The sequence below is a fragment of the Natator depressus genome, chromosome 7, assembly GCF_965152275.1.
Source record: "Natator depressus isolate rNatDep1 chromosome 7, rNatDep2.hap1, whole genome shotgun sequence".
Classification (NCBI taxonomy): Eukaryota; Metazoa; Chordata; order Testudines; family Cheloniidae; genus Natator; species Natator depressus.
Window position 1 is genome coordinate 46,343,001 of NC_134240.1, and position 24,867 is coordinate 46,367,867.

The 24,867-nt window shown below is 48.7% G+C and overlaps 2 protein-coding genes across 2 annotated transcripts in view; one reads left to right on the plus strand and one right to left on the minus strand.

The window, feature by feature from the left end:
• Positions 1-24,867, minus strand: part of DNAH1 (dynein axonemal heavy chain 1) — a 126,979-nt gene that overhangs the window by 22,040 nt on the left and 80,072 nt on the right. Inside the window, exons 54-61 of the mRNA XM_074958318.1 lie at positions 24,026-24,136; positions 16,216-16,401; positions 8,251-8,442; positions 6,698-6,865; positions 3,291-3,482; positions 2,616-2,747; positions 1,913-2,038; positions 1,155-1,274 (exon numbers count right to left, since the gene is read on the minus strand). Coding sequence (XP_074814419.1) covers positions 1,155-1,274; positions 1,913-2,038; positions 2,616-2,747; positions 3,291-3,482; positions 6,698-6,865; positions 8,251-8,442; positions 16,216-16,401; positions 24,026-24,136 — 1,227 coding nt within the window. The remainder of the gene's footprint in view (positions 1-1,154; positions 1,275-1,912; positions 2,039-2,615; positions 2,748-3,290; positions 3,483-6,697; positions 6,866-8,250; positions 8,443-16,215; positions 16,402-24,025; positions 24,137-24,867) is intronic.
• Positions 10,055-13,550, plus strand: LOC141990751 (HAUS augmin-like complex subunit 3). Its single transcript, XM_074958324.1, has 4 exons — positions 10,055-11,296; positions 11,512-11,948; positions 12,863-13,079; positions 13,335-13,550. The coding sequence occupies exons 1-4, from the start codon at positions 10,055-10,057 to the stop codon at positions 13,548-13,550; spliced, it is 2,112 nt and encodes a 703-aa protein (XP_074814425.1).

The window sequence follows — 24,867 nt, forward strand, 5'->3', positions numbered from 1 at the left end:
GCCAAACTGCTTGTGCATTAAACAAATAAGTGCGCTACTGCATTAAGATTGCAAATACAAAAAAAAAAAAAAAAAAGGACGTACAAAGGCTTCGTCTGTGTTACCTATCAGGGCCTTACATCAGACTTAGCAAATGCCTACTAAGTGCAATGCGGCCAAGGTAACATGGGCATGTTTTGCATTTCCTGACTTCCTACGTTCATTGCTGCAACTTTAGTGGAATCCCGCCCCTTCAGTGCTTCAGGGCTCAAAGATCTGCCTCTGATTAGCCTGCAAGGCAGGAGCAGCAAGGTGGGACTACAGAAGCCTCCAGGGAGTAGAGGAGCAGCAGCAAGGAAAGTTGCTAAATCCCCCCCACACACACACTAGAGAGCTGCTGCTGCTTTAAAGCACCAGTGACTCTCTCTGGAAACACTCCACTTGTACAGCAGTCTGGAGGCAGACCATATAGAACAAACTGCCTCCTGGCAGGCGAACACAAGGCATGGTGAGTGCTTTGGTTCTAATAATAATACCTAGCTCTTATACACTTTTCATCAGTAGATATTAAAGCACTTTACACAAGAGGCAGTATCATTATCTCCACTTTAGATGGGGGAAACTGAGGCACAGAGTGGTTAAAGTGAGTTGCCCAAAGACACCCAACAGGCCAGGTCTCCTGCATCCCAGTCCAGTACATTAGTCACTAGGCCACACTGCCTCTCAAAGCCTGCAAGGGAGACTTCCTCTCTCCTCCCTGAGCTATCCTGCTACATTTATGGTCAGGAAACGGTCTCAGGCTGGACCCCCCTTCGTATAAAACAATAGGAGTGCTCAGTGAGGGCCCTGGACTCTTCTCCCACTTAGTCAAAGTAGCCTGAATCTATGGACCTTTAAGGGAAACTGCAAAGCCCATCTATTCTGCCTGACTCTGGGGTGGGTTGGATTTTTTTCCTTGTCCTTTTTCTGTAAAAATCCCACCCCCAAGGCATTTAAGGCCTCTCTATACACAGCTCCAAACAGAGTCTGTTGTAAAAGGAAGGAAGGAAAGGAAGAGGGAGGGAGGAAACAAAATAGAAAGAACCATTGGGAATCTTCTGATCCTGAGGCTACAACAATGGAAGGATCCCAGCAAACTTAGCTACCCCTTTGTCAAGAGTGGTAGAAACCCTTACCAAGTTCTTGATCCATTTGTTGGCTTGTCCCTGGGGGTCTATGAAGTGAGTCCAGCGCTGTGAAAACTGTGTTATTACTCCATTCTCCACAGACAGGGTGTCATTAGGCAAGCCGGCAATCTGATCACAGCCGAAAACGCACATCAGATGTCTAACAGCAACTGTGTCTTACAACATAGGCATTCTTTCCTGCCACAGTTCAGTGTTTGATAAACTGCAGAGCTATCCATCTCGCAGCACATTAACATCTGATGCACACATCTGGGTAACTCACAAGTGTCTTATACACACTGGACTCAGAACCTGGCCAGCTACGACCACACTTAAACATGGTTGCAGCTAGCAAGGTTCTAACAATGCTTCTCTGACCAGGGAGGACAGTGATTCTTTTCTTGAGAAAATGTACTAGCCAAACCATTTTTTAGGCTAGATCCCCAAGCATGGTTCTAACACATCACTCTCACCAGAAAGCCCTCTCCTCACTATCAGGGAAGCTGCATTAGAGCCTTGCTAGCACCAGCAGTGTTTAAACAGGATCCGGTCTTGCTTTTGTGGAAGGAACCATGCGATGACGCAGAGCTGTGCTACAGAAGTGCAGAGACCGGGGCCAGGTCCTCCACCACATTAAAGTTCCTTTACACTGCTCAAAAGAGCTCTAAAGTCACCATAACCAGCCACTTCAGGATTCCCATTGTGAAGGGGGCTCTTTGGGTGATGTAGAGCATCAGTTTGCATTAATGCTTTTGTCCACCACATACCTGCCATGATCTGATTTTCACTGGGTCTCCCAGAGTGCTTATCAAGCTTGGCTCACTGGTGTGCGGGACATTGTGTTCCTCCAGTTTCTTTAGCCAGTCCTCACATAGTGCTGTGCGGTATTGGCCCTGCCAAGGGAAGCAAAGCTCCATCAGCTAGACACTAGTGTGAATTATGCACTGGCGTGATTTGCTTTTAAAATCAACACTCCTACTGCTGTTCATGTTCAAATCCAGCTCCATGGCTCAGCCTAACCTCTTCAACAGACCAAGGGGAAACTTGAGGCCCATTTGCCTGGTTGCCGCATGCATGCTCCATGGCACAGCCTCAACAGGGTTTAGACTTGCTGGTCACATCCTTCAAATTGCATCAGAAATTTCCCTCTTTAAGGGTCAGACATAGAGAATATGCTTTTGGGAACCCCACAGGCAGTCAAATTACTGAACTGGATAACTGTAGTGAGCCTGAGAAGTTCTTGGGCACCTGAGTTCTGTGGTGTAACACTAGCACAGTCCCTTCAACTTCAATGCAACTGCCTTGGCATCACTGAGAGCTGAATTTGCCCCAGTGATCTGCTTGTCCCTTCAGCTTTTGGAAGCTGATCTACCAACAAAGAAGAGAGGCTGAATTCTAGACCCTGGGATTAAGAGAGGTGGAAAGCTGTACTCAGATCCTTCAAAGAAAGAGTTCCTGTTATCTGCTTACTGTGAAAGGGCCCAAGTATGCCACGAAGCCAGCTGAAATCAGCACATCTCCTGCGATATTGTTGATCATATAATCCAGGTTCTGGACTGTGTCCTGCCAGCGCACCTTCTCATCTGCCAGTCCATTAATTAACTGTGGAATCACCACACACATCAGATCACCAGCCAGCTTTCTCATAGCACAGCCCCATTCCTATGGCCCACATCCCTACGAGGAGTGCCCTAGCTGTGCCACAGCTCCAACAACTCTTTTAAACTATGATCAGCCGCAATGGCCCCCCAGACGCTGCATATCACCAGGGCTTAGTGATGCTTTCGTCCTGCCCCTGGCCTATCTCAGGCACACCCTCCACACTGGGGCTGGGACGGAAGGTGGTGGAAGACAGCTTTGTCACCCAGGGGTTCTCCCATGCCAGAGCAATCAGCAGCTGGGTGTTTAAACCGGCTTCCTAACCCCTTTGTGTTGTCACAGTTGGGGCCAGGATCTGGCCCGGTGGGTCTATCCTGTTACTGGCATGAGCTGTGTGGCAGAAAATGCCATTAGAAGCAACATGTAGAGATGAGACCTTTATTGTTAGCCCCATGAGCCCCCCGCAAATGTCTCATTACTAGTAAGGAATATGCCAAAAGCATGTTTGCCATGGAATTGGCGTCGAAACTTGGCTCTGTCCCTCACCTTGTCAGCCCGGCCCAGCCTCTGCTCACACAGCTCACACTTCATCTCCAGTTCTTCCTTCTTGGCGATGCAGTTCCTGTACTTGGCCTGCAGGGTGGCAATGCCATCCTCCACTTCTCTCAGGCGGTCCTTGGCTTCATCAAGGATCTTCTGAGTGACCTGCAGGTCCTCTTCTGCCTCCCGCAAGGCTTGCTGTGAAAAGAGAAGATGCACTGGAACTCCAGATCAGACTTCCATCCACCAAGGGAGAGTGCTTAGAGCTGGACTATATTCATGAGAAACTACCTAGGCTATTTATGCTATGCAGTCAGAATTCAGCAACCCCACCCCGGAATGCTACAGCTTTCCCACTATCCTATCTCCAAGGTACCATGGGCTTTAGCTCATCCAACGCATAGGTTAATTCATCACTGCCTTGGCCAAGCCACTTGGGCTAATAGGGTGTTTAATGTTAAGAACATACTTTAGTGTTTAGGCACCCAAATAAACAGCCTGAGGTTCAAAGATGCTGAGCATTCCCAGGTCCCTCTGAAACCACTGGCGGAAAGAGCTGGGGGCCCAATATCTTTCAGGGGCAGGTCTATCAATATTAACCACTGGCTGGTAGAGCCTGATTTGCTGTTAGTAGTAGCAGCCACAGACATGAGTTAAGCACTGTTACTTACTGTTACTCCTCCCCTCCCCCGAAATCCTGACTCTACAGAGAAAACAGACTGTACATAGTGGTGACAAATGGATGTTTGGGGAGCTCTAACCAGGAAATGCAGCACCAAGACCTTTCCAATAAGGTGCTTGAAAAGATAATGTTCCATAGGAACTAAAATAATAATAATACAATGGTAGCACTTTCCATGTTCAAAACACTACACAAATATCAACTAATTACTCCTCAAACTCCCCTAAAGACAGGTGAGTATTATCATCCATTGATATATAGGGAAACGGAAGCAGATACATGGTGATTTACCCAAGCTCACAAAAGAGCTGCTGTCTGAGCCAGGATTAGAATGAAAGAATAATCCCCAATCCCATCTTAGCCCCCTAGACCACAATTGTCTCTAAACCACAAACTACATTTCACCTTCTGTACAAAAAATCCAATGACAAATATGGCATCTAAACTTTCCCCCGCATCACACCAGGGCCCTGTGTCCTTACCCCTTCCAGAGTGCATGTGCTGAGGAGGGGAAGGTAAGCCCTCTGTGGGCACAGAGCAGTGTCTGCCTCGCCACCAAACGCAATAGTCTAAACCCACATCAACTCTTTACCCCTGAAAAAAGCCACCAGCTGGTTCTTACAGCTAGAGGGAGACGTGGGCCAGCTCCTCAGCTCCTGTAAATCAGAGTTACACCAGCTGAGGATCCAGCTCAGATGCTCTTGGATCACTGCTTGACAACCTCCAAAGGGGTGGAACTTGTTGTAATGGGATGGGGGGTTGGGGGAATTTCTGGAGTAACTTCTCAAACCCTCTAGTTGGCCTGGGCATGTAATTATTTTGACAAGCAAATGAAGATCGCTGGTGTTCTTCGCTTCCATCACTGTAAAGGATGGAGGAATAGATTTTGTGCTGGGATGTGATGATTTTATAACTTTTTTTCAATTCCCATCCAACTGCCTGCTCAGTCTCCAGATGGCTACTGCAGTCCACAAGCCAAGTAGTAAAGCAGGATTCAGGGACTAGCTCCTCCATGGGTGTAAATCAGCATTGCTCTGATTTCAGTGGAGCTTTGTTGATTGACACCCAGCTGAGGAGCTGGCCCTGGGTTGCATTCCCCTTCCTCCCTGTGCCCCCCCCCCAGTACAGAGCATTAAGTTAAAATTCATAGATCCATAGATATTAAGGTCAGAAGGGACCATTATGATCATCTAGTCCGACCTCCTGCACAATGCAGGCCACAGAATCTCACCCATCCACTTCTGCGAAAAACCTCTCACCTATGTCTGAGCTACTGAAGTCCTCAAATCATGGTTTAAAGACTTCAAGGAGCAGAGAATCCTCCAGCAAGTGACCCGTGCCCCATGCTACAGAGGAAGACGAAAAACCTCCAGGGCCTCTTCCAATCTGCCCTGGAAGAAAATTCCTTCCCAACCCCAAATATGGCGATCAGCTAAACCCTGAGCATATGGGCAAGATTCACCAGCCAGATACCCAGGAAAGAATTTTCTGTAGTAACTCAGAACCCACCCCATCTAACATCCCATCACAGGCCATTGGGCCTATTTACCATGAATATTTAAAGATCAATTTAATTGCCAAAATCATGTTATCCCATCACCTCATCTCCTCCATAAACTTATTGGGTCTAATCTTAAAGCCAGATCGGTCTTCTGGCCGCACTGCTTCCCTTGGAAGGCTATTCCAAAACTTCACTCCTCTGATGGTTAGAAACCTTCTTCTAATTTCAAGTCTAAACTTCCCGATGACCAGTTTATATCCATTTGTTCTTGTGTCCACATTGGTACTGAGCTTAAATAATTCCTCTCCCTCTCTGGTATTTATCCCTCTGATATATTTAGAGAGAGCAATCATATCTCCCCTCAACCCTCTTTTGGTTAGGCTAAACAAGCCAAGCTCCTTGAGTCTCCTTTCATAAGACAGGTTTTCCATTCCTCGGATCATCCTAGTAGCCCTTCTCTGTACCTGTTCCAGTTTGAATTTATCCTTCTTAAACATGGGAGACCAGAACTGCACATAGTATTCCAGGTGAGGTCTCACCAGTGCCTTGTATAACGCTACTAACACCTCCTTATCTCTACTGGAAATACCTCTCCTGATGCATCCCAAGACCATATTAGCTTTTTTCACGGCCATATCACATTGGTGGCTCATAGTCATCCTATACAAGTGGGACGTGGGGGAGCTCCTTTACATAGGGTTTACACTGGTCAAAGTATTAGTTTTGGGAATGTTTGGGATAAAGGATTTTGCTGGGATTGCTGTATTCCTCCAGAGGGCCTGTTCTGGGCTGACATTTCATACCTGGTTCCCCGCGCTTGGGCTCAGACTCTTTGGTAAAGCCATGCTGTGCCAGGAAGGTTTGTTCTGTTCATTTTTAAATACTCTTTGGTCTCTCCCATGTGGCTGGCAGTTTTCAGTACCTCCCACTAGAAAGGGCTGTAAGTCCCATTCACTTTAATGGAAAAGCCACACCCCTGAACAATGCAGACTTACTGACCTAAACGCTGATGTAGACAGTGCTATGTTGATGAGAGGGCTTCTCCTGTCAACACAGCTACCACCTCTTAGGGAGGTGGAGTACCTTCCCACATCAGCATAAGTAGCATCTTCACTACACTCTACAGCAGCACAGCTGCATGGGTGCAGCACTGTAAATGTAGGCAAGCCCTTGTTCCAGGCTCACCAGGTGCCATGTACCCTGTATGTCACACACAAGCAATGCTCTTACCCGCTTTGGTTCCACTCCTTTGGCCACAAAGTGGTATTTGTGCATGGCCCGCACCCATTGGCAGATGGAGGTGCAGGCTTTGGACACTTTGGCTATAGCTGCTGGTTGAAACTCCTCATTGTCAATATACGGCTGGATGTTTTTAATCACTATATCTGCAATGTTGTCCTGGAAGAAATGATGGGGAGAGGGGTGAAAGATGGTGAGCAAAGGGCTGAGAGTAGTAGGGGTCCAGTGGGAGATCCCGCAGTGATACAGTGAAGGGCTTAGAGTGCTATGGGCATGACAGTGTGAAATCCCATGCTGCTGTTGTGTGGAACAGTGTGTGTGCTGCCCCTCTTTCCATGCTGGTGCCCTTCCCTCGCTGGTTTTTGGGACAAAGGTGAATCAGTCTCTGTTTATTTATTCCCTCTGATTGTCTTTGTGGCTGTAGAAAAACACTCTTGTGGTTAAGCAGGTTTTTGTAGAACAGGAAAATCTGGCTAAAATAACTGTGTTTCTCTTTATTTCATGAAAGCTTATGCTCAAATAAATTGGTTAGTCTCTAAGGTGCCACAAGTACTCCTTTTCTTTTTGCGAATACAGACTAACACGGCTATTACTCTGAAACCTGTGTTTCTCTTTATTTTTGTGTTATCCTAGTCCCGGTCACAAGCCCTGTAAGTGAACGTCTTTCCTTGCTATGTCGGGTACTAAATGCAGGCCAGTTCAAACAGGGCTGCAAGCATCTCCCATATCCTCAGACACAGTCCTCACTGACCTTTCTTCAGCCTCTAACTCCCCCATTCCTGCCAGACCACAGCGAGGGCTACAGTTATCCTCCCACCAGGAGGGGGAACACTTGGACTCCTGTTATGTCACTGCTGCTGACTGAACCAGCTAACCAGAGACTTGGGGGTAGTGAGCAGATAATCATCCTCCTGCTAGACCCCAAGAAAGCTATGGAATCTCAGTTCCACTTGCAATGTAGTGAGAAATCCAAGACTGCTTGTGAGCCTGGATTTCCCAAGCACTGCACCCACTGGGCTCTGGGCTGGACAGTTATGTTTCTGTGTTGCTGACACTTAAGAGCTTTACAAAATAAATTGTTGCAGCACAGAGGCATGATGGCTCCTTGTTCATCTCCTGGTGCAAGACTAGGAAACCACCTTTCTAGAACTGCAGTTCTGTGTGCTCCAACGCTGCTCCTGAGCAAGGCAAGGAGAGAATCAGAAGGGGGATATTTATTATGTATTTAATAATTTCTTGTTGCTCAAGGTGGTCAAACAACAAAACCACGCAAGAACCACTGACAATCTAGCAAAAGTGAATCCCCACCCTAGGCCATGTACCCTAGCATCCCCTTCACACTCCTTAAAATTTACTTCCCTTAGTGGCTTCTGAGTTGAAAGTTGGCTCCAATGATCTGTTTCTGGCATAATACCATCACCCATAACATCAGCTCATTACCTGTAGGCCTAACACATCACCTCTCACTTTTGGGGCACTCAAGCGTGGTCAGATCCCTGAGTTCCAATTGCACGACTATCCCCCCTCCTTCTGCCATTACTTACCTTATCATATTTAAACAGGCTTTCCAGGAACTTCCCTGGGTCCTGAAGAAGACCCTTGCCCGGCTCCCAGTAGTCATCCACCTTAGAGCCTGGCTTGTCTCCAGCCACTTTCTTGGGCTTGATTCCTTTCATAATACAGACAGCTTCAATCACCATCTTCACCCCAACGGGAGGCCTCTGCATAGCTCGCACCTAGAAAAAATAAGTGTCCCTGTAAGACGGGGAGTGGGTCAGCACAGCCCTTAACCTGATTTTCGGCACTGCATATTGGCAACTATTGCATGCCAAAAATAGATTGTGCTGACACCACATAAGGGCTGAGCAATTGAGCACTACGAGCTTTAACTCTGTCTCCTTGTTTGTAGGCCTCAAAAGGTGGTCTCTGTTTATATGGTCCCTGTGTTTGCAGAAGGGTCTTCTTCGCAGGGGTGGTGATGGGCAGCAGGGGCTGTCTCTTCATGGCACCAATGTGGAGATGTAACTCCTTCCCTTAGCACTAGGGAACACCAGTTTGCCCAGTCCAGCTATTGACACAGGGAGGGGACTGAATCCTGTATTATTGTCAAATACTATCCAAAGTGGAATTTCTTACCACGACCTTCCATACAGTGCACGTAGAGGGGTGGAGCAACTTGCCCAAGGCCACAGAGTCAGTCAGTGGCACAGCCAGGAACCACATCCAGGGAAACACCAAGTCCTCTGTTCAGATTGCCAGACACCACTTCCCCTATGATGGTGAACTCTACAATGTCCCTTTTAATCTGGGTTTGCTGAGCCCAACAGTGTAAGAGTTGACTGTCTCTATTTGGCAGGATTCTCTGTTTCATTGCTATAGCCATTCCCCCAGCTCAGGATCTCTCACTCACATGCTGACTTGTGTTTAACATACAAGCAGATTTTATGCATACTGCTTATTCGTTCACTCTGTAAAATAGCGATGTGAGGCACATTATATCACTAGCTAGTGATCTCAGTGGTGTGTGATATAACCTAACTACTGCCTATACCTAATCAGAACCTTAACATGCATGTTATGATTTCCTACCCCTATGTAATTATCCCTCCTTTTTGTTAAGGCTACACAGTCTGTCTTACAGGGTTTGGGGTTTCTGCTTTGTCATTCTTTCAGTGCTAAGGCCACGGGCAAAATTATTACTGAATACAGTGATTGGTGAAGCATCTCACCTGAGCCAGCAGGTGTGGCTTCTGATCCAGGAGGGGGTGGGAGTGGGGTCCTCATGGCTACAGGTGAAATCAGCATGATTGATGAGGAAAGACTCATTTAAGTGAGGCCCTCAAGTGCTGTACTGACTTTAGGGGGCTGGTAGATTTGAGTGGGAAGGATAATGCTGGTGTGTATTACCAGGAGCCTGCCCTTGATCCTTTGGGATGGATGTCTCTCCAGCTTCCTTAGGGCTGTAAATGCTACTGCATGGTAGCTATATGATCTGCCTTCATTAGAAACCACACAGACCTAGTGTGTTCAGATGGGTTCAGCCAATAGGCCTGAGACAATGGGCAGTGAGGGTGGCTTCACTGCTTGACTCCCTGGGAGATGTGGGTTTTCCTATTGATCTCTTGCTGCCCTGGGGGCTGGGTTTGCTGGAAGGTGTGTCCTGAACTCAGGGCTTTGTCTTCCAAACTGGAGAAGAGACTGATTGGAGTCCTTCCTGGAGCTGGAGCCAGAGAGTTTTGCACAGGTGGTGGCTGCTGAGCAGAGCTGTGGGAGTGTTGTGCCTTTGCGGGGGGGAATAACAGAAATATGCCATGTCTTTTGTTTTCTTCAGCATTAACCACTCTTGCCATGTTTACCCGGAGACGCTCCAGGGGCTTCTTACTGGACACGGTCAATAGAGGGGCAGAGTTTGTGGAGACCCTGAAGACTGTCTACCCCAAGGCTGATGCCCTTCATGAGAAGGACTTTGACTGGCTCTTTGACTGTCCCAAGACGGAGCAGTTCCTCGAGTGGTTCTGTAACACAGTGGGGGAGGAGAACGTACTGAGTCCTGGGGAAGTGGAAGCCTATCAGGCCCTGCTCAGTTCAGGGAAGCCTATTCTGGAAGGTGAAGCCCTAGAGCAGGTGCTGCAAACCTGCTGCCAATGCCCGCAGTTGAAGGGTGCCATGTCAGAGGATGAGGCTGTGCCCCTGGAGGCACTGGAGCGAGAGGCACAGGCATTGCATAGCCATAGTGCCTGCCAGCTGCGACGGCGCAACAAGCTCCAGATCCACGTGGCTAGCCTGAAGCAGCAGCTGTGCCACTTGGCAGACAAGGAAAGGAAGGTGGGCCGGGCGCTGAGAAAGGCCCAGCTGGACTTGGAGATGGAGAACTCTCAAACCAACAGTATTCTGAGCCAGGTCTGCAAGGCAGCAAACCAGCTCGCGGAGTGGTACAGGGAAGCTGGGAATGGGAGGCTTCTGGTGCTGATGTCTGAGGCAGATCTGGGCCACTACATGGAGCTGGAGGAGCTGGCTACAAGGGCTTTAGTGGCGTTCATCCAGAAGGCACTGCCAGGCACCACCCAGGCTCCAGATGCTGAGGGGGCAGGCTTACAGGAAGTGAAGAGACAGGGCAGCCCCCAAGCAAAGCTGGACACTCAGGCCCCGGCAGGGTTAGCTCAGACTGTGCTGCCAGGGAACACTGGGAGTCTCAATGAGTGTGTGGCAGATCCCAAAGTGGGTGTAGAGACCCAGGAGGAGCTGGTCAGGGAGTCAGTGGCAGGGCTCCCCCAGAAATCCTTGCCAGAAGAGGACAATGGCCCCAAAGCAGAGGCTGTGGGTGTGGAAGCCCTATATGGTCAGGACAGCTGCCAGGAAATGGTGAAGGGACTAGCAGAAGCTGCCCATGTAATGCTGTTGGAGAGCATGGGGGGTCCTGAAGCCAAGCTCCTAGAGAGCCTAGGCAGCTACCAGGAGGAGCTGGAGCGCATGGCACTGGCTTACATCTGCAGCCAGAAAGAGCTAATCATCACCTCAGCAGAAGTTGAAGGTATCTGGGCTGGACTGCAGTGGGCAGAGAGGGCCCTGAAGAGCAGCAAAGAGAACAAGGTAGGGGTCTGCTCCTCTCTCTCTCTGCTCCTGTCCTCCACCCTTCCAGTAGCAGTGGCACATGGGCCATGGGAAAGCCTCTGATTTAGGTGTGGGTAGGAGCCAGTATATATTACAAGGGGAGATAAAACTCTGTCCACGGCTGCTTTTGCAGAGTGCAGGAAGACCTTTCATATCTGTGAGTGCACGTCTCTTGGTTGTGCTCTGCTTTGCAGGTGGTGGAGGATGAGCTCAGCCTTCGCATAGCCACCTTCCAGGAGCAGCTGTGCGCCCTCCAAAGTGACATAGACCAGACCCAAACCCAACACCTTGTGCCCCTCCTTCAGGCCACTGCTCGCCTCCTTCACTTGCCTGTCCTGCAAGCAGAGCTCGATGGGGAAGCAGTTCACCTTGGGTATACCACCCTGAAGCAGGAAGAGGTTGCAGGGCAGCTGGTGGCCCAGCACAGCCGCCTGGAGCTGCTGGGACTACAGCTGAAGCTGGAGCAGCAGCAGCAGCAGCAGGTGGGGACCTGTCTGGAAGAGATAGTAGCTGCCCTGCAGGAAGCCAGTGCCAATCTTCAAAGGCGGCTTGCCTGCTTTGAGGATTCCAGCCTGTACATCAAGATCTGTCCACGCACTCTGATAGATCCCAGTGATCTCACCACCATACGGTAAAGATGGCTCTGCCTTGGAGCTGGGGAGGTGGTGTGATGCCCATCAGTGGGGGAGTAAGTCATAAATTATTAGAGACCTGGAGATGCTGCCATATGAAGAGATGTTTAGAAAAGAGGAGGTCCGATGGATCCAAAATAATGAATAGTCTATAAAAGGCAAATCTATTGCTTCCTTCTACCCCCTCATAATACAAGGGGAAGGGCCAGAAACTGGGTGGTAAGCTCCCTGTTTGACTTATCAGTCTTACAAAATGAAACTGTTCCTCTGCCAGGTTTGCACCAAAAATTGTCTAGCGCCAACGATGCAGACACTTCTGCCAGACGGATGCAGAGCTGGGGGCATGGGGAGGAGCATGGACCTTCCACACCCATCTCCCTCCTTATGCATCAATAAAGGCATGCGTTCAGCCAAAGAGAGGGCATGCCCCAGCCAGAAGGTAGTACGGCTATTTGGAACACCTTTGCCGACACAAACTTCCTCTGTGGGCAGAACCTGGTAATGGACAGTTAAAGTTTCAATGAAGCACCGGGTGCGGACTACTGTTAGCAATGAGACAATGGAATGGACTGATCATGGTTCCAATCCAGTCTGGCAGTCCCTAGATGTGTGCCTGATTTGCTTTCGTGGGCATTGAGAGATCGCACGTCCCCATTGAGATGAATGGGTGTAGTTCACTCAGAGCCGCTATCTTCTCGGCCTAGAGGTTCAGGCAGGCCCTACTGCATCTGGGCACTTTCCTATTCACAACTGTTAGAGCTAGTCACACTCTTTAAATGAAGGCTTAAATTCTGCAAAATCTGATTTTGCTCCCAGAGATGTGGGGGTGCTAGCTCCATCCAGTCCCCAACGGAATCATTGCTCCTTAGCTCTGGCTGGTGCCCTCACTCTTGTGTTGTCTTTCCCCTCTCAGGCTCTGGGAGATGCTGGAGAAGCAGGGCCAGGAGAAGGAACTCTTCCGCACCTATGAGACGCTGGCAAGCCGTGGCTCGCGCCTGCGCCAGGAGCAGAGGATGCTGGAAGTGCAGCTTGCAGTGTCCCCAGCCCAGCTCCCCATGCTGGAGTCTGATAATGAGATGCTCTATAAGATAATGTATAGTGACTCCAACCAACTACTGCTGAATGCCCAGGTGTGCATCTTCACATGGCCTCTCTGGAGGCCTTCTAAAATCATGTGACCTTGCCAGCCAATCAGCAGCCATGGGTCATGTTGCGGAGGCATCTGCATTTTGCTTGCAACATCTCCTTTAGATTATAGGGTATCCTGATAGGCTGGTGTGGAGCTGCTTTCTCCTGCCGCTCCATGATTCATTACTGTAGCAGGAGGAGGATTTTCCTTCCCTACACTTCCACAACACAGTTGGGTTTTTCCTCTTTCCCTGCAGGAGCTGGCTGAGCCTATTGAGCAACTCTATGCCACACAGGCCAAACTCTATCAGATGCTGATGGACCTCCTGAGTGACCTGAAGGCCAAACGGAAATCCCTGCAGACCCACTTCCAGCAGACGGAGCGCAATCTCTACGTGCACTTCTTCCATGATGCCAACCGGCTGAGGGAGGTGGTGCAGCAGCTGGAGAAACAGGCCTTGGCCTTCTCCTAGGGCTCAGCAATGGAACAACCCCACCCAGCACACAAGGAGGCAGGTTGAGGAGATTTTTGCTGCCTGTTCTGGAAGCGTTTGTGATTCTCCATCCTTTGGGGCAGAGATCCTTGCTATGCTGATAAGTTACATATTACTTTGTCCTGTTCTCCTCCTCACAGCAAAAAGATCAAATTTCACATGGGGCTAGTACTTGGGGTTTACACTGGGGTGGAAACCTGCCCCAACCATGTATAAAATCTGTCACACTGAGGTTGGGTGGGTTTCTCATGGTGCACAGGCCACTGAAGAGAAGTTAACGTTCTTCCATGATTCACAGTGGGGAAACCTCACAGAAGAACTCTGCATTATGCCCATGCAGGCTGAGGGGTCGGGAGGGGAGTGCACTGAGCGGACAGACCAGGAGAGGGGTGGGTGCCTGGAATTCTCTGCTCCTCTCCCAGTGCAGTGGGCTACAGCTGGCTGGAAGGATTGTGTGAGTGGGGCAGCAGTGGACAGGTAAAAAATAAAGGCATGTTTCATGGTATTTTCCTAAGGAGATATTGATTCATAATCATGGGGAAGGGGCGTGTATCTGTCTCTGTCCTTCCTGGTTTCGTCTGTCTCCTTTCCCCTGCCGCTCCAAACCTGTGAAGGAAATGGGGAGCAGGGGTTTCAAGGTGAGCTTATTTCCCTTTGTTTCCCAAGGCCATCTGCTAAAGACCTTCTTCCGGTACTGCTCCAGAGCTGAATGTGTGGCTTAGTTCAGAGCTTTTTTGACGGTGGGCTTGCTTGGCACGCTCACCTACTGAAATCAGGAACGGGCCTCCTTTCTCCATGGTTAACTCTAAAGTAAAGACACTTATTGAATTACGTTCAACCATGTTAATTCTGTTCACTTCCTCCTTTTATAAAAGGATATTTAGTGTCTAGCCTCTCAAGCCTGCATCTACTTTGAAGTCCTCTCTGGCCAGAAAAGAGAGAGCTCCTGTAGCAGCAGTGCAAGCTACATTATGCTGCCCTGCTATTAAACCTCCAAACCTGATCTGACTGGCCTGTTATACCATGACGGTGTGGACAGTTGGCAGCTGGTCACAATAACACATCATCCCTGGTGTCCTATAGACAGCCTAAAAATACTGAAGGCAGACCAGCTAGCTGCATGTGCCAGCTAGGAGTGAGAGGCCTGTGACCAAAGCTGCTGTTTAATAGTGTGCATCTAGACTGTGAAGTGATTGGACTGTTTAGGGGCCAGCTGTCGCTGCTGAGATAAGACCACTTAGGTGTGTACAGATAGCCAAACCTATATGACTGTTCATCCCTTGCCTTAGGGGGTCAGGGGCTGCTGCTTGTGATGATGGTTAGAGATATCAGGGATGATCAAGATAATACTTAGTCCTGCCATGAGTGCAGGGGACTGGACTAGATGACCTCTCAAGGTCCCTTCCAGTCCTATGATTCTATGTGGATGCTGGTCCAGTTCCTAATGTCATTAGCTCACTTAGATCCATTTTGCAAAGCTACTAAAATGCTTTCACCTGGTAGCCAACTCTTTGATCACTGTTTGCCTGGGCTGGTTTTGAAATGGTGACTTCAATGTGACTGCTCCAAATCCCACTGTTAAGGCCCTACCAAATTCACGGCCCTGAAAAACACGTCACAGACTATGAAATCTGGTCTCCCCCTGCAAAATCTGGTCTTTTGTGTGCTTTTACCCTATGCTATACAGATTTAACAGAAGAGACCAGCATTTTTCAAATTGGGGGTCCTGACCCAAAAGGGAGTTGTGTGTGGGGGGGGTGTCACAAGGTTACTTTAGGTTGGGTTGTGGTATTGCCACCCTCACTTCTGCACTGCCTGCAGAGTTGAGTGGCTGGAGAGCAGAGTAGCAATGCAGAAGTAAGGGTCGAAATATTTTCCATACCACTCTTACTTCTGCGCTCCTGCCTTCAGAGTTGGGTGGCCAGAGAGTAGCAGTTGCTGACTGAGGGCCCAGCTCTGCGTGCAGAAGGGTGGGCAATACCATACCAGGCCATCCTTACTTCTGTGCTGCTGCTGGTGGTGGCTCTGCCTTCAGAGCTGAGCTCCTGGCCAGCAGCCTCCACTCTCTGGCCAGCAGCAGCGCAGAAGTAAGGGTAGCAGTACCACAACTCCCCCTACAATAACCTTGCGACCCGCCCACAACTCCTTTTTGGGTCAGGACCCCTACAATTACAACACTGTGAAATTTCAGATTTAAATAGCTGAAGTCATTTAATTTTATGATTTTTAAAGTCCTACCACAGTGAAATTTGCCAAAATGGACCATGAATTTGGTAGGGCCCTACCCACTGTTATTCCCTTGGCTCATCTTGTCTAATGATATGGATTCACATTAGTAAACATTACTGTGAAGCAGCTTGGTGTCTCAGCAAGGTAAGGCTCTACAAAAATGTAATTTATGTTTTTTAAAGGACCGGGAATCCTGAATGCTAGAACCCAGTCATGGCTTCAGAAAGGAGATTGGCTGGGGAAACTGCAGATTTGTGCATATGTATAGATTCTCCTGCTGGTATCCTTTACAGCTACGATGCAGCCTTGCTCCATAGCACAGTGCCGCGGGGCACTCATTGACACAGCGATTCAGAGAGGGCTGCACAAGAAAGACATACTTACGAAAAGCATTAATCCCTCCACCTTCTATTACCTCCGTGACATCATTTTTGTTAAGATTTCTTAGGCTGGCTAGAGCAGCATCCAGTGCAGGGAGAGCTTCGGCCAGGTCCTTCTGGGCATCATCTGCAATGGCTTGGGCTGTCTGAGCTTTCACTTTGGCTTTCATCTCTTCAGCCTGCACAGCATTTCGCGTCTCCTCTGCCACAGCCGTGTCCACCTGCAGTGCCAGACACAGACTCAGAACAAGGGCACCATTTTCCAAAGGCCTGAGCCGATGCACCTGTGCTGCTTGGCTCAGGGCCTTGGTTTCATTGACAACATCCAGCATTTCCCACTACAGTGTGTGTGTGTGAGTGAGAGAGAGATAGTCATTGATGCCTGATGAAATTGCACAGGGTACGAGATGCGTTCTCCTACTCGAGCATCACAGACTCATACTGGGATCTGAATGCAAGCATGGGAGTCTATTCTAGTTTGTGCATTACTGGTAGCAGTACAGATTTTTCAGCTGACATTTATGTCACTGCTCTGTTGATGGATTAGCCGGAAGAGACTCCAGCTCTGTCTCCCATCGCTGCGTTTGCTCTGCAGGTATAAACTGCAGTAAATGCTTATTTTTGGCAGCACAGTGAGCAGACGTGAATTGCGACACACCTAAGTGACAGCTCTGAGTAACGAGGCACTTCTTTTTTAAGTCCCTTTTCTGATCGTACCTAGGCTTTTTAATAGCTTCAGACTTGCGTGGTTTAAAAAAACACTTGGGAAATGCAATGGAAGCAGGGCCTTTCTTATGAGTGGATCAATTAAAGGAAGAGGTGTGGGGAAAATAAATAGATTGAAAATGACTGTCACACAGGGCCACGATAGATCTAGGCTTGTTTGCAAACTTGAGCAGCTTATTATGTGTGATCAGGCTGATTTACCATATCTTGCTGGGTATAGCCTTAGGGTATGTCTACACTACGAAATTAGGTCGAATTTATAGCAGTCGGTTTTTTAGAAATCAGTTTTATATATTCGAGTGTGTGTCCCCCCACAGAAAATGCTCTAAGTGCATTAACTCGGCGGAGTGCTTCCACAGTACTGAGGCTAGAGTCGACTTCCAGAGCATTGCACTGTGGGTAGCTATCCCACAGTTCCCGCAGTCTCTGCTGCCCATTGGAATTCTGGGTTGAGATCCCAATGCCTGATGGGGCTAAAACATTGTCACGGATGGTTCTGGGTACATATCGTCAGGCCCCCGTTCCCTCCCTCCCTCCGTGAAAGCAAGGGCAGACAATCGTTTCGCGCCTTTTTTCCTGAGTTACCTGTGCAGACGCCATACCACGGCAAGCATGGAGCCCGCTCAGCTCACTGTCACTGTATATCTCCTGGGTGCTGGCAGACGCGGTACTGCATTGTTACACAGTAGCAGCAACCCATTGCCTTGTGGCAGCAGACGGTGCAATAGGACTGGTAGCCGTCATCATCATGTCCGAGGTGCTCCTGGCCATCTCGGCCAGGAGCGCCTGGGCAGACATGGGCGCAGGGACTAAATTTGGAGTGACTTGACCAGGTCATTCTCTTTAGTCCTGCAGTCAGTCCTATTGAACCATCTTATGGTGAGCAGGCAGGCGATACGGATTGCTAGCAGTCGTACTGTACCATCTTCTGCCAGGCAGGCAAGAGATGAGGATGGCTAGCAGTCCTACTGCACCGTCTGCTGTCAGCCAAAGATGTAAAAGATAGATGGAGTGGATCAAAACAAGAAATAGACCAGATTTGTTTTGTACTCATTTGCTTCCCCTCCTCCCCCGTCTAGGGGACTCATTCCTCTACGTCACACTGCAGTCACTCACAAAGAAGGTGCAGCGAGGTAAACCTAGCTATGTATCAATCAGAGGCCAGACTAACCTCCTTGTTCCAATAAGAACAATAACTTAGGTGCACCATTTCTTATTGGAACCCTCTGTGAAGTCCTGCCTGAAATGCTCCTTGATGTAAAGCCACCCCCTTTGTTGATTTTAGCTCCCTGAAGCCAACCCTGTAAGCCATGTCGTCAGTTGCCCCTCCCTCCGTCAGAGCAACGGCAGACAATCGTTCCACGCCTTTTTTCTGTGCGGACGCCATACCAAGGCAAGCATGGAGGCCACTCAGCTCACTTTGGCAATTAGGAGCACATTAAACACCACACGCATTATCCAGCAGTATATGCAGCACCAGAACCTGGCAGAGCAATACTGGGCGAGGAGGTGACGTCAGCACAGTCACGTGAGTGATCAGGACATGGACACAGATTTCTCTGAAAGCATGGGCCCTGCCAATGCATGCATCATGGTGCTAATGGGGCAGGTTCATGCTGTGGAACGCCGATTCTGGGCTCGGAAAACAAGCACAGACTGGTGGGACCGCATAGTGTTGCAGGTCTGGGAGGATTCGCAGTGGCTGTGAAACTTTCGTATGCGTAAGGTCATTTTCATGGAACTTTGTGACTTGCTTTCCCCTGCCCTGAAGCGCATGAATACCAAGATGAGAGCAGCCCTCACAGTTGAGAAGCGAGTGGCGATAGCCCTGTGGAAGCTTGCAACGCCAGACAGCTTCCGGTCAGTTGGGAATCAATTTGGAGTGGGCAAATCTACTGTGGGGGCTGCTGTGATGCAAGTAGCCCACGCAATCAAAGATCTGCTGATATCAAGGGTAGTGACCCTGGGAAATGTGCAGGTCATAGTGGATGACTTTGCTGCAATGTGATTCCCTAACTGTGGTGGGGCCATAGACGGAACCCATATCCCTATCTTGGCACCGGAGCACCAAGCCGGCGAGTACATAAACCGCAAGGGGTACTTTTCAATAGTGCTGTAAGCTCTGGTGGATCACAAGGGACGTTTCACCAACATCAACGTGGGATGGCCGGGAAAGGTACATGACGCTCGCATCTTCAGGAACTCTGGTCTGTTTCAAAAGCTGCAGGAAGGGACTTTATTCCCAGACCAGAAAATAACTGTTGGGGATGTTGAAATGCCTATAATTATCCTTGGGGACCCAGCCTACCCCTTAATGCCATGGCTCATGAAGCCGTACACAGGCAGCCTGGACAGTAGTCAGGAGCTGTTCAACTACAGGCTGAGCAAGTGCAGAATGGTGGTAGAATGTGCCTTTGGATGTTTAAAGGCGCGCTGGCGCAGTTTACTGACTTGCTTAGACCTCAGCGAAACCAATATTCCCACTGTTATTACTGCTCGCTGTGCACTCCACAATATCTGTGAGAGTAAGGGGGAGACGTATATGGCGGGGTGGGAGGTTGAGGCAAATCGCCTGGCTGCTGGTTACGCGCAGCCAGACACCAGGGCGGTTAGAAGAGCACAGGAGGGCGCGGTACGCATCAGAGAAGCTTTGAAAACCAGTTTCATGACTGGCCAGGCTACAGTGTGAAAGTTCTGTTTGTTTCTCCTTGATGAAACCCCCCGCCCCTTGGTTCACTCTACTTCCCTGTAAGCTAACCACCCTCCCCTCCTCCCTTCGATCACCGCTTGCAGAGGCAATAAAGTCATTGTTGCTTCACATTCATGCATTCTTTATTCATTCATCACACAAATAGGGGGATGACTACCAAGGTAGCCCAGGAGGGGTGGTAGAGGAGGGAAGGAAAATGCCACACAGCACTTTAAAAGTTTACAACTTTAAAATTTATGGAATGCCAGCCTTCTGTTTTTTGGGCAATCCTCTGTGGTGGAGTGGCTGGTTGGCCGGAGGCCCCCCCACCGCGTTCTTGGGCGTCTGGGTGTGGAGGCTATGGAACTTGGGGAGGAGGGCGGTTGGTTACACAGGGGCTGTAGTGGCAGTCTGTGCTCCAGCTACCTTTGCTGCAGCTCAACCATACCCTGGAGCATACTGGTTTGATCCTCCAGCAGCCTCAGCATTGAATCCTGCATCCTCTCATCACGCTGCCGCCACATTTGAGCTTCAGCCCTGTCTTCAGCCCTCCACTTACTCTCTTCAGCCCGCCACCTCTCCTCCTGGTCATTTTGTGCTTTCCTGCACTCTGACATTATTTGCCTCCACGCATTCGTCTGTGCTCTGTCAGTGTGGGAGGACAGCATGAGCTCAGAGAACATTTCATCATGAGTGCGTTTTTTTTTCTTTCTAATCTTCACTAGCCTCTGGGAAGGAGAAGATCCTGTGATCATTGAAACATGCAGCTGGTGGAGAAAAAAAAAGGGACAGCGGTATTTAAAAAGACACATTTTATAAAACAGTGGCTACACTCTTTCAGGGTAAACCTTGCTGTTAACATTACATACATAGCGCATGTGCTTTCGTTACAAGGTTGCATTTTGCCTCCCCCCACCGCGTGGCTACCCCCTCAACCCTCCCCCCTCCCCGTGGCTAACAGTGGGGAACATTTCTGTTCAGCCATAGGCAAACAGCCCAGCAGGAACGGGCTCCTCTGAGTGTCCCCTGAAGAAAAGCACCATATTTCAACCAGGTGACCATGAATGATATCTCACTCTCCTGAAGATAACACAGAGAGATAAAGAACGGATGTTGTTTGAACGCCAGCAAACATACACTGCAATGCTTTGTTGTACAATGATTCCCGAGTACGTGTTACTGGCCTGGAGTGGTAAAGTGTCGTACCATGGAGGACGCAATAAGGCTGCCCTCCCCAGAAACCTTTTGCAAAGGCTTTGGGAGTACATCCAGGAGAGCCACGAATTCCAGGGCAAATTAATCCTTTCACATGCTTGCTTTTAAACCATGTATAGTATTTTGAAAGGTACACTCACCGGAGGTCCCTTCTCCGCCTGCCGGTCCAGGAGGCAGCCTTGGGTGGGTTCGGGGGGTACTGGCTCCAGGTCCAGGGTGAGAGACAGTCCCTGGCTGTCAGGAAAACCGGTATCTCCGCTTGCTTGCTGTGAGCTATCTACAACCTCCTCATCATCTTCTTCGTCCCCAAAACCTGCTTCTGTGTTGCCTCCATCTCCATTGAAGGAGTCAAACAACACGGCTGGGGTAGTGGTGGCTGAACCCCCTAAAATGGCATGCAGCTCATCACAGAAGCGGCATGTTTGGGGCTCTGACCCGGAGCGGCCGTTCACCTCTCTGGTTTTCTGGTAGGCTTGCCTCAGCTCCTTAAGTTTCATGCGGCACTGCTTCGGGTCCCTGTTATGGCCTCTGTCCTTCATGCCCTGGGAGATTTTGACAAAGGTTTTGGCATTTCGAAAACTGAACAGAGTTCTGATAGCATGGATTCCTCTCCCCATACAGCGATCAGATCCCGTACCTCCCGTTCAGTCCATGCTGGAGCTCTTTTGCGATTCTGGGACTCCATCATGGTCACCTCTGCTGATGAGCTCTGCATGGTCACCTGCAGCTTGCCACGCTGGCCAAACAGGAAATGAGATTCAAAAGTTCGCGGTTCTTTTCCTGTCTACCTGGCCAGTGCATCTGAGTTGAGAGTGCTGTCCAGAGTGGTCACAATGGAGCACTCTGGGATAGCTCCCGGAGGCCAATACCGTCGAATTGTGTCCACAGTACCCCAAATTCGACCCGGCAAGGCCGATTTAAGCACTAATCCACTTGTCGGGGTGGAGTAAGGAAATCGATTTTAAGAGCCCTTTAAGTCGAAATAAAGGGCTTCATCGTGTGGACAGGTGCAGGTTTACATTGATTTAACACTGCTAAATTCGACCTAAAGTCCTAGTGTAGACCAGGGCTTAGACAAAATGGGACACAGCCACTTGAGGAGCACCTGTCTCTCTCAAAGAAAAGTAGAGCCACAATTACAGAGCTCAGCATCAATACCAGGTCTCCAGCAGAGGGCAATCGTGAGTTTCAAGGCTCCTAACTGTAAAGTGCCTGGCTCAGCATGGTATTGGTTACACATGGTCATGGTAAAAAACACTTTATATGCTCTATACCAAGTACTTGGGGATGCATTGATAGAATGCTCATATGGCTGACTGTGCCTGACAATACACATTCAAATAATAAAGGATGTTTTTAAAAGGAACAAAAAGAATCCTGCTACTGGTATTGGATCATTGCTAGATGGAAATGGGTGAATTATCAATAATGCAGAAAAGGCAGAAATATTCAATAAATATTTCTATCTATATTTGGGGGAAAACGGATGGTGCAGTCTCATCATATGGTGATAACACTCTTTCCATTCACTAGTAGCTCTGGAGGCTATTAAACAGAACCTACTAAAGATCAACATTTTTAAATCAGCAGGTCCAGATAACTTGTATCTAAGAAGTTTAAAAGAGCTGATTGAGGAGCTCCATGGACTATTAATGTTGATTTTCAGTAAATTCTGGAGCACAGGGGGATTTCCAGAAGACTGGAAGAAAGCAAATATTGTACCAATTTTTAAAAAGGATAAACAGGACGACCCGGGTAATTATACGCCTGTAAGCCTGACATTGATCCCAGGCAAAATAATGAAGTGGCTGATACAAGACTCAATTAACAAAGAACTAAAGGAGAGTAATATAATTAATGCAAATTAACAGGAGTTTATGGAAAATAGATCATGTCAAATTAACTTTATCTTTTTTTGATGAGATTAGAAGTTTGGTTGAGAAAAGTAACAGTATTGATGTAATATACTTAGACTTCTGTACGGTGTTTGACTTGGTACTGCATGACATTTTGATTAAAAAACTAGAATGATACAAAATTAATACGGCACACATTAAATGGATTAAAAACTGGCAAACTGATAGGTCTCAAAATGTAACTGTAAACGGGAAACAGGCATCGACAGGTGACCAGTCGATGCCTGTTTCCAATGGGGTCCCACAGGGATCAGTTCTTGGCCCTATGATGTTTAACTTTTTTATCAATGACCTGGAAGAAAACATAATATCATACTGATAAAGTTTGCAGATGATAAAAATTGGAAAAGTATTAAATAGTGAAGAGGACAGGTCACTGATCCAGAGAGCTCTAGCTTGCCAGGGTACAAACAAACAATATGCATTTTAATACAGCTAAATGTAAATGTATACATCTAGGAACAAAGATTGTAGGCCATATTTACAGGATGGCAGATTCCATCGTGGGAAGCAGTGACTCTGAAAAAGATTTGGGGGTTGCGGTGGATAATCAGCTGAACATGAGCTCCCTCAATGATGCTGTGGTCAAAAGAGTGAATGTGATTCTGGGATGCATAAACAGGGGACTCTCAAGTAGGAGTAGAGAGGTCATTTTACCTCTGTATTTGGCACTGGTGTGACTGCTGCTGAAATATTATATCAGTTCTGGTGCCCACAATTCAAGAAGGCTGTTGATAAATTGGAGAGGGATCAGAGAAGAGCCACGAGAAAGATTAAAGCAGGGGTGGCCAACCTGAGCCTGAGGAGGAGCCAGAATTTACCAATGTACATTGCCAAAGGGCCACAGTAATACATCTGCAGCCCCTCATCAACTCCCCCCAACCCCGCTCCCAGTGCCTCCTGCCCACCAGCAGCCCCGCCGATCAGTGCCTCCCTCCCTGCACCTCCCGATCAGCTGTTGCGTGGCGTGCAGGAGGCTCGGGGGGGGGGAAGGGGAGGAGTGAGGGCATGGCAGGCTCAGGGGAGGGGGTGGGAAGTGGTGGAGTGGGGGCAGGGCCTGTGGCAGAGCCAGGGGTTGAGCAGTGAGCACCCCCAGCATATTGGAAAGTTGGCGCCTGTAGCTCCAGCCCCAGAGTCGGTGCCTATTCAAGAAGCCGCATATTAACGTCAATTATACCATGTTATAGGGAGTGGGGAGGGAGAAAGGAGAATAATCTGTTTTTAAAGTGTAAAATACCCCACCTAACTTTTCCTGTGTCCTCTGCACCATTTGCTGGGGGAAAGGCTGTGTCTCTGTACCTTTATTTGTTCCATGGTTGCCAGTGTGTCTTTGGCTGCCTCTGCCAGAAGGGGACGTGCTGATTCTAGCTCTTCCTGCATCTTTGCTACATCTTCTGCTGTTCGCAGTAGCTAGAGGAAGCGAGAGCGATTCAGTCCCTCAGGTACCGTGTTCAGTGAACGCCAAGGTAATACGATGCCATAGCATTTGAGAAGGTGAAGTGAAGGTCAGGAATATTGCCCCCAGGGATGGAATTGGCTGCATGGTGTCTGACAATGAGTGGGTGCTTGCAGAGGGCTCGCGAATGCCCTTTTAAATTAATATAATTGTGAAATAACTTCACAGTATCTGATGCATGGGTCACGTTTTCAGCTCTAGGCACCTAGTGCTGCCTGCAAAATGGGTGCGCTCCTGTTGCACATATTCACATCTGTGTGGAGCTGGGAACATTTGTGTGAGCAACTGTCTGTTGCACAGGTACACAACTTATGTGAAAGGGCCCTTATGAAAATTTGGCAAAACACACCTTGCAAGCAGTATTGCTCTCGGGAGCAGAAGCAATGAACTGAAGCTGTGGTCGGGGGTGTTTCTAGTCCTAATGCTGATCCTATTTTCAAGCCTACAGGACAAGCGTGTGCTCGTGAAAGCTCAGAATCTGCTCCAGGATTGTATAAAGTTTATACACACAGTGGTAGGGTGGGAGGACACAGGGTTAGATACTAGCTACCCCAAACAGCTGCACAGGGAGTGAATGGGAAAGGAAAGCCCCTTTTATGTTCTTTTGCCCTTTCCACACAAAGTGAGCACAGCCAGAATGGATGTGCTTGCACTCCGCATGAGCAAGATAAGGGCACCCACAGTG